The 12,500-nt window shown below is 48.5% G+C and overlaps 2 protein-coding genes across 6 annotated transcripts in view; both read right to left on the minus strand.

Moving 5' to 3' along the window:
- Positions 1–7,807, minus strand: part of sagb (S-antigen; retina and pineal gland (arrestin) b) — a 13,430-nt gene extending 5,623 nt beyond the window's left edge. Inside the window, exons 1-11 of the mRNA XM_087850535.1 lie at positions 7,785–7,807; positions 5,684–5,751; positions 4,913–4,973; positions 4,488–4,532; positions 3,938–4,137; positions 2,923–2,982; positions 2,650–2,717; positions 2,438–2,573; positions 2,253–2,337; positions 1,484–1,556; positions 17–154 (exon numbers count right to left, since the gene is read on the minus strand). Coding sequence (XP_087706661.1) covers positions 17–154; positions 1,484–1,556; positions 2,253–2,337; positions 2,438–2,573; positions 2,650–2,717; positions 2,923–2,982; positions 3,938–4,137; positions 4,488–4,532; positions 4,913–4,973; positions 5,684–5,731 — 914 coding nt within the window. The 5' untranslated portion in view covers positions 5,732–5,751; positions 7,785–7,807. The remainder of the gene's footprint in view (positions 1–16; positions 155–1,483; positions 1,557–2,252; positions 2,338–2,437; positions 2,574–2,649; positions 2,718–2,922; positions 2,983–3,937; positions 4,138–4,487; positions 4,533–4,912; positions 4,974–5,683; positions 5,752–7,784) is intronic.
- A 2,275-nt stretch (positions 7,808–10,082) lies between these two features.
- atg16l1 (autophagy related 16 like 1) overlaps positions 10,083–12,500 on the minus strand; it is a 15,843-nt gene continuing 13,425 nt past the window's right edge. For all 5 annotated transcript variants that reach the window (XM_087851373.1, XM_087851376.1, XM_087851375.1 and 2 more), the window contains exons 15-20: positions 12,364–12,484; positions 12,189–12,294; positions 11,958–12,107; positions 11,223–11,270; positions 11,040–11,141; positions 10,083–10,955 (exon numbers count right to left, since the gene is read on the minus strand). In XM_087851373.1, coding sequence (XP_087707499.1) covers positions 10,862–10,955; positions 11,040–11,141; positions 11,223–11,270; positions 11,958–12,107; positions 12,189–12,294; positions 12,364–12,484 — 621 coding nt within the window. In that variant the 3' untranslated portion in view covers positions 10,083–10,861. The remainder of the gene's footprint in view (positions 10,956–11,039; positions 11,142–11,222; positions 11,271–11,957; positions 12,108–12,188; positions 12,295–12,363; positions 12,485–12,500) is intronic.

Consider the following 12,500-nt stretch of genomic DNA (forward strand, 5'->3'; position numbering starts at 1 on the left):
TCAGTGTGTCTCTGACATGCTCGATGAAGCCAGGTTGGTGTCCTCGTGTTTAAGGCGTCCATCCAAAGCGAGTCCTCTGCGGTCTTTGTTGTACGCCAGCAGAGGGTGCAGGGTGTAGTCCTTCTTCAGACTGGTGCCACAAGGCACAGAGTCACTGTAACCGAAAACATAACATGATCAGAAACCTCTTGGTCGAACCCAGGGTGGTTAAAACTAACCCAGCTGACAGTGTGAGGTCACTAAGAGTATCTTTAGGTCAGGGGTCACAACCTTTAACACCCAAAGAGCCACTTGGTTTCCACGCAAAAGAAAACTCTGGGAGCCGCAAATACTTTGTGTCATCTAAGATGAAGATAACACGTATATATTGTTTTTTACCTTTATGCTTTGTGTGAACAACTAAGGTGTGTTGCTTATGAAATCCATGAAGTTACAGAGAAAATCACTTTTTATTTATGTAATTAACACATTTTGAACTCTTAAAGAAATATAACAAAAGGAAAGCTGAACTAAAATGATCCAGCAAACAAAAACTGCTGTGAGCCGCCCTCATATCGCCTTTGTGCTTTTGGAGCCTTGACCTGACTGCTGAAAATAGAAAAATAGATATTTACAAAATTCTGTCTAAATGTGTATTTTACCTGGTTAATGCGTGCAGTGGGGCGTGGTCTGCAGCGCCGCTGCAGGGGAGGCGGACGCACCTGAACTGCACCCGCAATCACGCCTCGCCGCCTTAACGTCTGTGCTGTTGTGTTGGTGTGTGTCGGGCTGTGAGCTGCAAAGCTACAGCCGGCTGTGTGCGTACAGCAACCGTGTGTGAACAGTGGTCAATAAAGATGCTGAAAAGCGTGTTCATGCAAACATCGTCGGTCTGCCGTGATATGTTTACAATAAGACTTCTGGTCCTGAACCTCTGCACACAGCGTCTGCAGATCAGGCTGTACGAGTCACTTCATCTTTACGCAGGACTGTGAGCTGTTGTCTGTGAGGCGTGTTTGTTTTAACATAGTTCACGGTGGAGCTGCTGACATAATGTGGATCCGAAGATCCATAACTGGCCTACCTGGGGCTGAAAGTCTCGGTAAATGCACGGCGTTTCTGCGGGTATACCGGCTTCCGCGAGTGTGACGCTTAAAATATAATTTTATTTTTATATTTCAATATCACAATAATCTTCCAATTTAGAACTACAAGTTTAAAAAGAACTAACATAAATAAAATACACTTCAGCTCAATACTTGTAATTTATTTTCCCAAACCACGCGGAGCCGCAGTACAAGGACTAAAGAGCCGCAGGTTGCCGACCCCTGCTTCAGACCAAGATGTATCAGGTATGACGGGCACATCTGTTTTTAAACAGATCAATGCAAAAGTTAAATGTACAGGAAACATCTTCCTTTTGAAAAAATGTTCTGTCTGATCAAACTGAGACCATGAACGCAAGATTCAAAATAAATATACTTCTGTTATATCCTTAACTCACCTGGTCTCCTCTTTGGCCACAGACTTGACGTACTTATCGTTGGAGTAAAGGATGACGTGGGTCACCTGCTCGACTAAGCACAGAAACTCAAAGTAAGCCAGCGTGCTGCTGCAGGCAGGGAACACACCTGTCTGCTGTCAGCTGGTGCAGGTGAGGCAGCGTGTCACCGCCACAGACACCTTTCCTCGTGTTTACCAGGAGCAGGTCACAACTTTAAGGTTTCGTAAGAGCCTGTGTGGTTTCAGTTTGGCCAATCATCTGCTTTGGTTGCGTGACTTTTTAAATTTATGCTAATGGAGGAAGTGTTATCAGCTGATGTCTCCAGTCAAGCCGATACCACTGCAAAGCGCGTAGACACACCGTCCACTGTGTCCATTTCACCCTCTGCCCCTCCAAAGAGGGAAATGTGCAAGCGTGCAGTAAGCTGCAGTACCAGCAGGGGGAGACATTTTATTTAAAGTCATTATGTCTTGAAGCCAACAAAATACTGACAGGAAAGACCTGATTAGCATGTTTACATGTAAATACATATTAGCTGCCTAGCTTAGATGTTTCCGGAGAGTAAGGACTCTGGAATGGACTTCATACCGTTTTTGTTCACTACAGACTTCTTGGCTTTAAATCAGTTGTCTCCCCTGATGGTAACCCAACTTCTGCATGCTTGTACATTTCACGCTTTTTAAAAGGAAAAGCTGAAGAAATGATGCTTGGTGGCAGAGACACGCTGCTCTACGTCACCTTAAGTACTCTGAAGCCAAACTGATGTCACCTGACAAGCTGATGTCTTTGATGTTCCTGCTGGACGAGTTGGTGATTTCAACATTGGCTTTGAGCGGCTCGCCGTGGTAAAACGTCTGCAGACAGGTAAGCAGACAGGTGAAGTTCATGAGTACATCTGTGAGAGTCCTCCAGCTTTCAGAACCTGGTGGTTCAGGACCTGACTGAAGCTCTGACCTCTTTGGGCAGGCTCAGTTTCACGTGCAGAGGTTTCTCGGACATCAGGAACTCAAAGGTTGTCTCTGCGCTGGGGAGCAGTTTGCTGTCCTCTGGACTGAACTGGATCTTACGGATGGTGAGACGGACAGAACTCCTGCAGAGAGGACAGAGGAACACGTGAAAGGCTGTCCATCGAGTCCTCGGACTGAGATCCACTCTGAGCGACTCACTGTTTGTCGATCTTCTCGTCCTGGTTCTCACCACAGAAAGCTTTCACCTCAAATTCCACCGCACATTTCTGTCCAGCACACAGAAACACACAGTTGGCACATTTACAGCTCGTATGAGTCATCGGGCGAATTGGCTGATTTCAGAGGACTGCGTGAAAACGCAGCGAGAGGGAAGCTGGTGTGAAACGTCAGTGTGTGGACTCTGAGACTTTGTGGTGCTGAAGCAATGTACAGATGAAGAACATGAAAGGCTGAGAGTAGTGATGGCGTTACCTTCCCCACGTCGGACAGTCCGGGCTGCAGAGTGATGGAGCAGGGCAGATTGTCTGGAAACTGAAGCACAGAGTCGTTTCACAAACATCGTCACGCTCGTCCTGTACGGGACCTGAACGGGTACGTCTCGTTCTAACCTCCTCAACAATAAACACAGTAACTAATCAAGACAATCTATACGATTAGAAGAGTGAACCCTTCCTCTGTAACGGCGCCACAGACTCACGCTGGTCACTACAGAACGATGACCTCGTTCAGGTTTCAGTCAGTTTCTCAGAGGTTCTCATGCAGCTACACCTTCTCTGTATTTCTGAAGATTTCTTCCCTAAAACGTTAGATTGTCTTTCTGAACGGTTGATGATCATTAATTTCTAACCTCTCAGAGAACTCTACTCTTTTCTGCTCAAATGTGGACATCCATCCATCCATCCATCCATCCTATTCTGCTGGAGCCTATCCCAGCTGTCTTAGGGCAAGAGGCAGGTCACACCCTGGACAGGTCGACGGTCTGTCGCAGGGCTAACACAGAGACACACAACCATTCGTACCTATCGGCAATTTAAAGCAGTGAACCTGCATGTGTTTGGACTGTGGGAGGAAGCCGTAGAGAAGCCACGCACACGGGGAGAACATGCAAACACAGAAAGATCTCTGTGGTTGAGTCAAGCTCAGGACCTTCTTGCTGTGAGGCAACAGTGCGAACCACTGTGCCACATTTCCAGTTTTAAAGAGTTTTAACAGATTTCTGAAACATTTGTGGGGGTTTTGTTATTCTGACTGGTGCTCTAATGTTTTTATTCGTTCTGTAATCAGGTTTTCCTTTTTTACCTTGAGGATTTTGGATGACGATTTAGGCCAGATCTGCACTGTACAAAACCTAACACAACAAACACGTCTCTATTCCAGACATGGCAAATGTGGCCTTTCTGTTTTCTATCCTTGAACCTGATGGAGGGATTAAACCTCTTCCTCTAGCAGGGCCTGATCTTTCCAGACGTTTCAGGCTGTTCCTCACCTCGAAGAAAAAGGGGAAGGCGTTGTTTCCGAGCTTTCGCAGCAACTTCTGCTGGATCTTGGTGTGGGTGAGCTTTTCTTTGTCCTGCAGCTCGGGGTAAACCTGCCGGGTCACCAGGAAGAGGTCCCTCCTGAAGGCCACGCCCATCACATCCATGTCCTGACGGCCGTAGCGAAATGTGCACGACAGCATCACATACACTAACAGACACGGAAAAACAGGAATGAACCCACACATCCAAGAGCATGCTGCACCAGGAGAATCTGGCTCCATCAAACCTAAATCAGTGTGAAGCTGGAGAAACGTCTGTCAGAAGCTGCTTATTGTTCTCTGAGATCTTTTGTGTGGCACCCCCCCACCCCCCCCCACCCCACCCCACACTGCAGAGAAAGAAGCTTTCATTCAGTGAAACATGTTTTACACAGGAACCACAGTCATAACCCCGTGGACCTCCTCCGGTAAATTTGAGCTTCGCCACACTGACGGAGGGAGTCCCACAGCGCCTCCTCCGGGTTCTGCCTTATGTTACTGCACACATTTACACACTGACCTTTCTTTCCTTTGAGCTGCACTGGGTCAATCACAATCACGCCATCTGTAGGAAACAGGAAGTGATCAAATCACAACACACTCCTGACTGTTTTAAAGGTTTGTCACTGTCCTCCTACTGGGCATGAGCAGAAATGATCAACTACTTCCTGCTCTGCTACCATATCCATGCTAGTTTACAATTAGCAGAAGAACCAGTGAGTACTGTTCAGTCTGTTCACTGCGGTTATGGATCCACAGCACAGGCCACCCCTCAACATCCACCATGAGCGCTGTGTGGTGGAGAAGCTCTGTTCAAAGACTCGGTCCTGGGTCTTTGACCCAGTTTGGAGTGAATTAGGGTTTGTGACTCAGATTTCATATTCTAGCTCTGTATTAGTCACTCTTTATTTCTATATCTGTATAGTAGTTAGCATCAGGACTCACCGACTGGATCCACAAAGTCGCAGTGATCCACAAAGTCCCTCTTGGCCATGTAGACGGTCACCTGAAAGCACACGAGGGTCACGTAAGAATGACTGCAGGACCAAGAGCAAACACCTCCTCCTGCTACACCTCCTGCAGCACAGCCCCTACTAAACCTGTCCTGCATGTGTGGATGGGTACGTCTTTCTGTGGGAATAAGTCAGTGACTTGGAGGACACTCAGAGTCTGCAGGAGCTCCACATTCACTCTAAGCAGGGTGGACCATCACATGCTTGCAGAGGCAGAAATGACAGCACAGCTCTGAGTAGAGGTTTTTATTTGTGCTTTTAGTTTCCCACAGACCGGAGCAGGAGGCGCATCGGTTCAGTTCATCGATGGAGTTTTTGAACCTTTTCCCATTCTGAAGTCAGAAATAAAAAACCTGAATGTTTACCTGCAGGCAAAGCAGACATTAACATTACAGTTACTCTGTCACATGTCAGTTCAATTTGGATTTCAGCACAAAGATGCCATCGCAGCCCAGAGGGTCCGGATTAACACCTGGATCCTGTTGCACACAGAGCGCTGGAGGAAGATCAGGGACCAGAACTTTATGAATGCCTTAAATGGTGTCCTGAGTACAAATCAGCATCCTTTCAATGCTGATGTTTCCATCGGGGGGAAACTTTAGTCTCTCCAAAAGGAACTTTGATATGACCTCTGCTCTGGGTTTCTAAACCACATCTTCTCCATGACTTATGATGTCGATGCTGAACTATCTTCAGAACTTACCGACTTGTCACGGGACACCTTTTTAAAGACGACGTGCTTGGGACTCATGCTGAGTGTTGGATCTTGACCTGCAGCACAGAGACATATCAAACGTTTGTCATCTCAAAGTTAAATCGCACACAGCCCTCACACCTAAACACTCGTGCATCTATGGATGATTAAAGCATCCCAGTAATATGACCAACTGAGAACACAGGCAGCAGATCTAACGCAGTTTTCTTTAACATTGTACAGACATGAAAGAAACTCCGACTAATAAGAATAATAAAAAAGATCTGGTGGATGGAGCACTCCAGCTGTGGTGTTGGTGGGTGATGGTCTGGGCTGGGTCAGTTATGGAGCTGCTGCAGGCTGTGCTCAGTGAGATTTCTTCATTGTCTGGAATCACAGACGCTGTCCAGACAGAGCACATTCTCCTACAGCTGCAGATGTGCCTCAGCATTAATGACGCCGTCACAGATGTGCCAGCTACCCCTGCACCTGCTCGGAGGAGGTGGGGGAGTTTCTCCGTGTGGATGCAGTGATGTGCTCCACTCATGTTCCATGTTGCATCCACCAACACCAACCAACGCCCACCAACACCAACCAACATCCACCAACACCAACCAACATCCACCAATATCAACCAACATCCACCAACACCAACCAACATCCACCAATATCAACCACCAACCATCCACCAATATCAACCAACATCTACCAACCATCCACCAATATCAACCATCATCTACCAGCACCTACCAAGATCCACCAAAATCAACCACCAACCATCCACTAACATCAACCAACATCCACCAAGATAAACCACCAACCAATATCAACCAACATCTACCAGCACCTACCAACAGCCACTAACATCAACCAACATCCACCAAGATAAACCAACATCAACCGACATCTGTCTATGAAGGTTCTCAGTCATCCAGGTCATCAGGGTGGCTGTAGCTCAGGTGGTACAGCAGGTCATCTACTGTTCGAAAGGTGAATGTTACTTAGAAAGCACTTAGAAAAATGTGCTTGTGTGAATGGGTGAATGCACAAGTTTAAAGCGCTTTGAGTGCTCAGAAGAGTAGAAAAGCGCTTTATAAGAACCAGTCCATTTACCATTTACCATCGTAGTCTAAGGAGCTTGGAAAGAAAAGCGTCTGTTGGTGGTTGTTGGTAGGTGTTGGTTGATCTTGCTAGATTAAGGAGGTTGGAAAGAAAAGCTGGACTTCTTTAAGACGTTTCACCTTCATCCGAGAAGCTTCTTCAGTTCTAAGAGTCAAACGGTGGAGAGTCCCAGATTTAAACCCTGTGGGAGTTTCCCCCCAAGAGGGACAAAGGACCCCCTGATGATCCTCTACCTAATCACGTGAGTCAGCACCAACCCACATCCACCAACACCCACCAACACCCACTAATGCCCACCAACACCCACCCACATCCACCAACATCTACCAACATCCACCAATACCCACCAACATCCACCAATACCCACCAACATCCACCAATACCCACCAACATCCACCAGCACCAACCCACATCCACCAATACCCACCAACATCCACTAATGCCCACCAACACCCACCCACATCCACCAATACCCACATCTCTGCAGCATCCTCCTCTGACTCCACCTCTCGATCATGAACTGTAGGTGAGGGACTCACTGACCTTTACAGTGACAAATGTTTTTCTCAGATTGTTGAACTGGGTGCTCACATCCTGACACGCATAGTTGAACCCTTTACATCTCCTCTGAAGCTCTGAGAAGATCTTCTCGCCGTTCCACCTCAGTTGATGTTAATCCAGTTTTACTGGGTTTTTTTGTTTGTTTGTTTTTCAATCAAACTTAATGCTGCATCATATAAAATCAGGGGATACTACAAAAACAAATGTATGAGTTTTAACTTCTGGTAACTCGTCACCAAGTTTAAAAAGTAATTGATCAGATTTGTTGTTTCACATCAGCTGTGAAGCTGTTTGTGCTTTTAGGTGAAGCTTCACAGAATGAAGGAACACCAGCTGACCTTCAGACTTCCTCAATAAACGAATGAAACCCATCATCAAACACTCATTCACACTGATAACAGATTCATCTTTCACTGAACAGACTGACCTGAAGCTGCAGTGATGAAGACGAGCTGGAGAGACGAAGGTTTGAAGCTGATCAGAACGATCAGTTGTATTTATAATCAGCACACAAAGCCTGGTCAGCATGCACGTCATTACAGGGAATAATCCTGCAGGCAGACACAGACACACACACACACACACACACACACACACACACACACACACCTTTTCTAGTGGGTTGATGAATTTTCTGACTGATGGCAACAACAGCAGATTTGAATAAACGTGGAGTTAAACATCTTTGGTCCAAACCCCTGACCTCACCATGCACCTGACCGTCGGAGCTTTTAAATGATTTTTCTATCATCTCATATCTTTCATAACTTTTTCAGCTCAGCAGATCTCCACACTGAAAAACATGTTTAAAGTCTTTTTAAAAATGCAGCCGGTTGCTGCTACAGCGTCTGCAGGAGTCAGAGCACTGGGCCTGCTCGCTGTGAGCAGCTGCGTGATGATCAGAGTGAAGAACCTGCTGCTGTTTCATGTCTATGTATACAACACACACACGTATATATACACACACATACAGATGAATGAAGACTGAAAGCACATGATGGTTCTGGTTTGTGTATTGATCGATATTAATATGTCATTAACATGATCAGCAGGATGCGACTGAGCCGATAAGTTTCTGTCACTCAGACTCAGCAGTCTGAGTGCTGACAGCAGCAACACACACACACACACAGACACACGCACACACACACACGCACACACACACACAGACACGCACACACATGCACGCACGCGCACACACACAGACACACACACACACAGACACACGCACACACACAGACACACGCACACACACACACGCACACAGACACGCACACACATGCACGCACGCGCACACACACAGACACACGCACACACACAGACACACGCACACACACACACGCACACAGACACAGACACGCACACACACACACACACACACAGACACGCACACACATGCACGCACGCGCACACACACAGACACACACACACACAGACACACGCACACACACACACGCACACAGACACGCACACACATGCACGCACGCGCACAGACACACACACACACACACACACACACACACAGACACGCACACACACACACAGACACGCACACACACCTGAAGCTTCGGTTGGACCGGTGTTGGTCTATTCAGCTGCTCGATGTTTCTAAAAGTCTTAAAGGTCACCTGCAGGGCCTGAATGTGACGACATCGTGGATATCAGAAGTAAGCGGACACGTTAACCTTTGACCTCAGTCACTGACACAGAGACATGTGACCATAATCTGCTGTGCATCAGCCACACACTGTAGTTTCTATGCCATATGTTAAAACCAGATCTAGAGTGTGATTAAAGTGGTGGGTGGGTTCTTTTACAGTTTGAGCCAGTTGAGTCTAATAACAGATTAAATTCCATGTTGAGTCATTTTTAGCATCATCTGGATGTTAAAATCACCCACAATAATTATTTTATCTGAGCTCAGAACTAAAACAGATAAAAGTCTGAGAAATCAGACAGAAACTCTGTGAGGCCCAGGTGGACGATAGATGATAACAAGAAGAGTTTCACAGCTGGGACTGGGAAGCAAACTGGAGGGACTGACAGCGTCTGGGACCGTGTGGTTGATGTGTGTGAGAACCAGTTGTTCTAGGCACTTCATGGCAACTGGTGTGAGTGCTACTGGCCTGCAGTCATTTAGGGGACTGGTATAATGGTGGAGCACTGGGACGGTGACAGGTTGAAGATGTCGGCATACGCAGCAGCTCGTTGTTCCCCACAGGCCTTCAGGACTCTGGGAGGAACTCGGGTCCCACATCCTGGTGGGGGTTCACCTTCAGAGTTTTCAGCACCTGTGTGTGTTTGACCTGGAAGCCCGTGGGGCCGCCGGGGCCTTTGAGGTTGGTCTGTGTTCAGCCTGTCAAAGCTGGCGTAGAAGGTTTTAAGGCTGTCTGGATGGGTGGCATGTCGTGTCTGTGGACGATGTGGTTTAATTCCCAGCCATGTGCTGCGTGTGTTGTGGTATAAGGATCCCTTAATTGTCCCACAGGGGAAATGTTGTTGTAACAGCAGCCAGAAAGAAACAAATATATATAATATATACACACAAACAGGACACAGAACAGAAACACACGGATTTGGCGAGCCCTGCTTCCAGCAGGAAGCTCCTTAATGTGAAGAACGCTTCACAGGAAACATCGAGACGTAAAGCGAGACGAGCTGGGCTCAGGAGCAAGAACAGCTCGCCACCGCTGTGAGGCTCAGAGAGCGAGCGGCGTGGAAGAACTCGTGTGTCAGAGGATTTATTCATCAGGACTTTTACAGGACATTTACAATCATCAGGTTACACAATCACATGCGCCCGTCTGTCCACGCGAGGTCAGTGCTGAACAGTCTGCAACACACCTGTGAATCAAACACAAACCCACACAGGTCTGTCACAGGTCCACTTCCTGTTTGTGGAAAAACATCACTGATGGCGTTCACGTCACGGTCCAAACGGCCTCATTTCCACTCCGCCCCTTGTTTCCACTGAGGCTCGTGCTGACCACCTGTCGAGGCTCGGGCCGGCGCCGCGTTCAGAACACGACACGCTGTCCTGCTGATGATGTCACAGCGAGGACGCGGTTCTGTCTGCAGTGGACAACGAACAACAGGAAGTCAGCAGTACCTGGCGCGAGCGAAGCGGCGAGGTAGAAATGAGGCATTGCCGAGCGCAGGAACAAACCACACGACAGTTTCTTTAATCTTTGATTGGTCGGTGCACGCACTTCCTGTTTCCTGAGGCGTCCTGTGCAGTGAGGAGAGGAAGTGTCAACAGTGAAATGTCTCTGCGTTTCCAACGTGTCACCTGACTGGCCGTCCTCACATCAGCAGCTGCGGCGCCGCATGTGGCTCCGCCTCCTCCCGGTCATTAAAATGATGCTGAACATGAAAAGCTGCAGAAACAGAACACAGCAGCTCGCCTCCACAGTCAAGGGAATCCTCTTCATCTTCACCACGATGAAGATGGCAGAGGGGCCGCCGTTGGCTGCCCACAGCCTGACTCCGCCTCCTCGGGCCCGGTCACATGTCTGACCACAAGATGGCGCGACTGCCTTTCTCCACGCTTGCCACGTAGGCTCCTGAAGGCGACCAGGACACCGAGTTGATGGCTGAGCTGCAACGACAGCAGCAAGGAGAGGTCAAAGGTCAGCAGCGTGGCATGAGCCGCTGGCGTGTGGATGAACCTGAACGACCTTACCTGTGGTTCCGGTCTAGAGTCCGGTCCACTTTCCCCGTCAGCACATTCCAGATGTACAGAGCGCCGTCAGCTGATCCGCCGGCCACGTAGCTCCCGTCAGGACTGAAAGAGAACGAGACACACTGAGCGCGCTCAGATCTCACACACACACACACACACACACGAGTAATGAGAGGAACCCACCTGAAGGTCACTCTGGTCCAATCAGCTCCACACTTGAAACCCTGCGCACTGAACAAACACACAGAGTCAGCCGAGGTCACCTGACCATCACAAACAGAACGAGTCACATGACCACAGCACAGGAAGTGGATCTGCCTGTGACGTCAACAGTGACTCAGTGTCGCTACGGCAACAAAAGCATCCTGGGTACTTCACGTGGTCAGACGTGCGACAGTTTGACTATTGTTATACGTTACAGCACAAAAGCTTCGTCGTTTCAGTCGTTTCATTTTGTTGCTGTTCGTTAAAGGTCGGCGCCGACCACCTCGTGTGCAGCGGATCGTTAAAAACACTGAGTTTAGGCTGGAAATCATGTTTTACACTTGATTTATAAACCGTGTTTTTGGTTATACGATAATGCAACCAGCATTCCTCTTTAAACTGTATTCAGTAGCAACAGCAGCGACTCAATGTGCAGCATCACTGATGCTCCTGCTCCTCACATGCATGTATAACTCGTCTTTCTAGTGTAATTTTCTCTGTGTCATGTGTGATAATATTTCACACACATGGGGAAACTTTCACTGTTCCCGTGACAACAAAGATTCTTCTTCTTGTTCTTGGAGGTTATTTAAATATGAGGTGATCTCTCCTCACATCATCAGCCCTACTGACCGCCTGCCAACGAGATGGACTCGCCATGTTTCTGCTGCCTCTAAACTTCGACCGCTTTGCGTTGCACTGGGCCCGCCTCACCTGAGCGTCTGCTTCACGGCGTTGGTGCGCAGGTCGACGATCTTCACCAGGTCGTCTCTGGAGCAGGTGAGCAGCTCGGTGCGATCGTGGTTCAGATCCAGCGACGTCACTCTGCCGAACAGCTCCAGCTCCCGCACGATGCTCTCAGCCCTGATGTCACACACACGAGCGTGTCATCACGTGACAGATGGCAGACATGCTGAGTGATGACAGCGTTCGTGCGCCGCTCACCTGATGTCCCAGAAGCGAACCTTCTTGTCAAAATGTCCGCTCATGACGCACTGCTCGGTGCACACGATGTCGTTGCAGCTGGAGCCCGCGAACACCGTCTTCATACCTGCACAGGTGAGCGACAGTTAGCTCGGGCGAGGACTCGCCGACGCTGAGCGAGCGTGCACTCACGTACAGACTTTGCTGCGAAGGTCCCACAGCTTGAGTGTGCGGTCGTAGCTCCCAGACACGATGCGAGCGTTGTCCAACAGGAAGCGAGCGGACAGGACTTTCCCGCTGTGACCCGTCAGCGTGTGCTGCCGGACGGACAGA

The sequence above is a fragment of the Neolamprologus brichardi genome, chromosome 14 (assembly GCF_056152115.1).
Source record: "Neolamprologus brichardi isolate AB-2024 chromosome 14, ASM5615211v1, whole genome shotgun sequence".
Classification (NCBI taxonomy): domain Eukaryota; kingdom Metazoa; phylum Chordata; class Actinopteri; order Cichliformes; family Cichlidae; genus Neolamprologus; species Neolamprologus brichardi.